The sequence below is a fragment of the Morus notabilis genome, unplaced genomic scaffold (genome assembly GCF_000414095.1).
Source record: "Morus notabilis unplaced genomic scaffold, ASM41409v2 Scaffold467, whole genome shotgun sequence".
Taxonomy (NCBI): Eukaryota; Viridiplantae; Streptophyta; class Magnoliopsida; order Rosales; family Moraceae; genus Morus; species Morus notabilis.
This window is the reverse complement of record NW_010361652.1, coordinates 1,189,953-1,195,052: the sequence shown is the minus strand read 5'-3', so window position 1 is coordinate 1,195,052 and position 5,100 is coordinate 1,189,953. Positions and strand designations below refer to the sequence as shown.

General features: G+C 31.2%; 1 protein-coding gene across 1 annotated transcript; it reads left to right on the top strand.

Moving 5' to 3' along the window:
* The first annotated feature begins 2,344 nt into the window (after positions 1 to 2,344).
* On the top strand, positions 2,345 to 3,779 carry LOC21408819 (stress-response A/B barrel domain-containing protein HS1). Its single transcript, XM_010100469.2, has 2 exons — positions 2,345 to 2,522; positions 3,295 to 3,779. The coding sequence occupies exons 1-2, from the start codon at positions 2,383 to 2,385 to the stop codon at positions 3,485 to 3,487; spliced, it is 333 nt and encodes a 110-aa protein (XP_010098771.1). The 5' UTR covers positions 2,345 to 2,382; the 3' UTR covers positions 3,488 to 3,779.
* The last annotated feature ends 1,321 nt before the right edge of the window (positions 3,780 to 5,100 follow it).

Here is a 5,100-nt window from a genome sequence, read left to right as displayed (position 1 = left end):
CCCCTAGTCCACAAGCTTAACACAAATAGCCATGAAAGATAGATAGGTACACTCTTCTAGTCCAATATATTCCAAACTTCAAAACATGACAAAAGGATTGGTATACAAAATTTACGAACATCCTTTTTTTTAATGAATAAAACGTACTAACATGCCTTTTTTTGTATTTTGTTTTTTTTTGTATATGAATAAAATGTACAAATATAATTGGGAGACTAAGAACCATGTCGATTGACGCGGCATCATGAATTTTGAGATCACCAATGCTTAGAAGACGACATCATTTTAAAAAACGGCATCATATAAATATATGACAGATGTCTTGGAAAGCAACGTGACATTTGAAAACGACAACAGTTTAGAAACATTATCTCAGAAAACGACAATTAATCATATCGGAAAACGACAGCATTTGAGAACATATTATGTAAAAACGACAGCAGTGTAGAAGCGACAACTAACGATCATAATCATCATACAGCAACTCTAATATTGACATCTATGGAGATATGGATTAATTAATAGAAGCAATGCCGATAAAACACGCTCTAATGGTCATTATGGTTGTCTAGTATTTAGTATGATTTTATTTTCCTTTGATAATAACGTGCTTCAAACGAAGTTTACAAATCCTTTCCGTTTGAAATTAATATTCTTTAGGAGCAATCAAATCTCATAACACGCAATTAAAAGATGGGTCTAACGTGGCCAGTTGTCGGTATTTATTATGATTTTATTTTCCTTTGATAATAACGCGTTTCAAGCGGAGTCCACAAATCCTTTCCGTTTGAAATTTAAATTCTTTAGGAGCCATCAAATCTCACAACATGCAATTAAAAGATAGGTCTAACGTGGCCAGTTGTCATACACAAATTTAACGGATCTCTTCTTTAATAAAAAAAAAAAAAAAAAAAAAAAAAAAAAAAAACTCAACAAACATCTAACCGTATAATTTTATGAAAATGCCATATAATATTTTTAGTAAATTCTGTGGTAGAGTATATAAATATTAATTTTTAATCATCATATCAAACAAGGAATTATATTAAATTAAAAGAAATTATGCAATTAAATCGAGGCCTTTGTAAAAATAATCTAATAAAAAATCTTTATTCATAAAATGACAATTCAAAAATTTTTATTTGCAAAATAACTTTATGAGAAGAAAGAAAAATGAAAAAAAAAGCAAATTTTTTTGATTTCTTCACATTCATTCTCCCGAAGAAGCCATTCTTCCCATTCTTCGGAAACACTTTGCCATCTCCGCATCTCTGCCAGAAATTCCTCCGCCTTTCTTCCTCTCTCTCGCTCCTTCTCTCTCTAGCCGCTGATTCTCAGCGTCGTAGGCTCCGATTCCAGCTTCCGCCGCCTTCGATTGTCACTGCCGCCGCGGATTGTCGTTGTCGCCGCCTAGTTGCCGACAAACCCAAGATCTCTCCCATCACCATCAACGCCTTCTCATTTCCGGTCAGTTTTATCTCCCTCTCTTTCTTTTCTCATTGTGGAATTAATAATTTATTCAAATAAAATAAATAAAATTAAAATTAAAAAGTCATTTTCTTAATTTTACTTTTTTATTCGGTTATTTTAGCCAAATTCTCCAATTAAACCTAAATAATCTCAGTCGCAATGGCGGAGTTATGATTTTAATTTAGGAGGGGCAAAACTAAGGATATGAAAAATATTAAAAACTCTCAAAATATAAACTCTTAATACTATATTAACTAATTGGATGCGTGTGTTACGCACATAGCTATTTAATTTATTGTTTAAATGTAAAATTTTGTGAAGAGTTTACTCTTTTTTTTTTTTTAGGTTATCATTTTCATAATTTTTTAGTTCACAAGAAAAAAAATCTAATAGAATGGATGAAGTGAACGTTTCAATCACAATATGTTTCGGTCTAGTATTATACATGTATAGTCGTATAGACACGCATAAAATATATTTGAGTAATAAACATTTTAGTGGCAAAATTATTAGAGAGTACATAAGAAGATCAAGCATTTTAGAGTGCTACAATAAAAATAATGATCAAACCTGGACACATTTGAAATAAATATTACTTCAATAAGAGCAAATTGGAGAAAGAAATATTTATGAGATAACAATTATTAAAAGGGTTGTGTAGATAAAGATGCATTTGAGAACAATTATATTAACGAGTCATTTAATAAAAATTTTCTTGTTTGAGCACTTTTGATGTGATAAATTCTACATGAAATTAAATTTAATAGAGACATATTTAATTAAGAGGGGGAAAATATGAAAAAAAAAAAAAAGTATCGAAAACACGTGGGGTATTTTAAGTATTTAATTACAAGTTGAGTTCGGGTGTGAGGGAGAGAGAGAGAGAGAGAGAGAAAGAGAGAGAGAGAGAGAATGGAAGAAGTAAAGGGAGTGCTAAAGCATGTACTTCTAGCAAAATTCAAGGAGGGAGTTTCAGAAGAGGAGATTGAGAAGCTTATCAAGGGTTATGCCAATCTCGTCAATCTCATCGAACCCATGAAGGCTTTTCAATGGTTTGTCTCTCTCTTCTCTCCTGTTCTAAAGTTTCTTGTTTTTGCTTTCTCAAATCAAATTCTAAGATCTTTGTCAGGAAAATTTAGTGGGATATTACCATTTACATATGCAGATGAACAAGTAGTAATCAATTTTGTATATTTGATTATCTGAATCAAAATACGACCTTTTACGTATTACTAGAAACGCCCTCTCTCTCTCTCTCTCTCTCTCTCTCTTCTATTATGAACTCAAGTTCTTAGATCTTTCTTGGTAAATTTCGGGCTATTTGCTGATCTAGGTCCACAATTAGTGACTAAGCTTTCGCATAAATAATCACTTTTGTAATCATATCTGATTATCTAAATCAAAATATGACCTTTTGCATACTGTCGGTTCAGTTCTTTTACACTAATCTAATCTTTAAAATTATTAAAAAAAATCATTTTTCTTCGAAATTAAACAGATTCTCATTGTGGGTAAGATTTACTATGTTGAATTAATATCTTTTTTGTGTATAAAGAATCATTTTTGCATACCCACTAAACTTTATGGCAGAAATGTGTCTATACTTCAAACCGTCTAGAGAAAAACAACTACACAATTGAACGAACTATGGACTTACATAGAAAACTATTATTAGTAACTTCATGAGAATAATATTAATATACACACACACACACACACACACACATATTATACACTATTCACCCTTATGATGCATATGAACTATGGACTCTTCATGAGAATAACATCAATATATATGTATATATGTATATTATGTGATTACAGGGGAAAGGATGTGAGCATTGAGAATCTGCATCAAGGATTCACTCATATATTTGAGTCTACTTTTGAGAGTACTGAGGGGCTTGCAGAGTATGTGGCTCATCCAGTCCATGTTGAATTTGCAAATTTGTTCTTATCCCATTTGGACAAAGTTATTGTCGTTGACTACAAACCTACAAAAGTAGTACTCTCCTGAATTGTAAAAGTTAATTACCCATAATGGTGTGTCTTTGAGTCATCATATTTCTCTGGATGGGACTTTTAATTTGCTGTGCAAGAGGAGTGTTTGGTGTTGGTCTATTTTGTTGGGTATTCAATAATGGAAGTGAGAATATGCTTGAATGTTCAATGCTATGCTTGCATCTCCATGTGTTTCTCTGTTTTTCCACTTTATTTTAGGTCTCACACTGCTATCCGACAATTTTGATGTGTTGATCACTAATGGTGATTAATTGCATTTTTCATATCTAAATATACAAACTTCTCTACGGCGTATGGATACATGCATCTCAAGACTCGCAATATGGTTTGCTAAATGAGAACATATGCTTATCATTATAACTGCTTATATACTACATTTTTAAATACAAATGATTTATTTCGAAGGGCAAGTCTAGTTTAGCTGAGTGTAACTTTTCTTTTTTATGAAAAAAAAAAAAATGTATTACTGATATTTGGCAACATCAAATCAATTTGAACAAATAGCCTAAGAGATTTTAAATCACCTATTGCTCTCGGGGCACATCTTTCAGCTCTATTTCTAAACCTAATTGCCCTTAGTATGGCATTTCCTTGACCTCTCAACTTCATAATCATTAACATCTCATGGTTGTAGGCTTAATTTAGTGGTAAATCAATACCCATCTGCAATATCAAGATGTATAAGATTGAAACCTATCACCCTCGGTTCAAAAACGATAATCATTAACCACATTAGTAAGACTTAACTCTGTTTGCTGGGATGGAAAAGTGAGTAAAGAAAGACATAGAGCGATTTTTTTTTAGTGGAAATGAGGTATGAGGGTGTTTGCTGGGAAATAAAGGAAAATAGAGGGGGGTTTAAGGCAAATAGGAAGAATGAGACTTGAAAGGCCTTGTTTGGTAGAAGGGAGGAGTAGATAATCTAGGTAAAGGGAATTGGAGAATGAGGAAAGAAATAAAACAAAAAAAAAAAAAACAAAAAAAGAGAGGAAAATGTGCAAAAATATTTGATGTGTGTTTTATCAAATTCTCCAATCCACCCTCTTAGGAATGAGGAAAATCCACGTGTTTTTACAAATTTAAAAAAGAAAAGGTGAGACTGCGGAGTAAAAAAAAAAAAAGAAATAATCCTGGGGCAAGAGTTAAACTTAAAATTTGAACAGAAATTAAGGTCTCGTTCATTTCACTGATTTGAATTTAGAATTTGAGTTTTGTTATAGTAAAAAGTTATCAGAAGCAGTCATTTATTTTTTTATTATTATTTTTTTTTACTATAATAAAAAGCTCACATTTCAACTCGAATTAAAAACTCGAATCAACGAACTAAACAGGTCCTAAAGAAGTAAAAATCTAGTAATACTTTTTTCAATCACTTTTTTCCTTTTACTTTTATTTATATCTTTTTTGTTTTTTTTCCTCTAAAATAAACCGTGTTATCATTGAGTTTTATTGGGATTTTAGAGTTTTCCAAACTCCTATATTTGGTGGGAAATTTGGTGTGAATCAAATTTTTATTTTTGATTGCTGTTGGTTGTATTTTATAAATATCCTTTAAATTATTGATTTTTTTTTATCAATTTATCCCTCGATTTTTCAAAATAACATGAT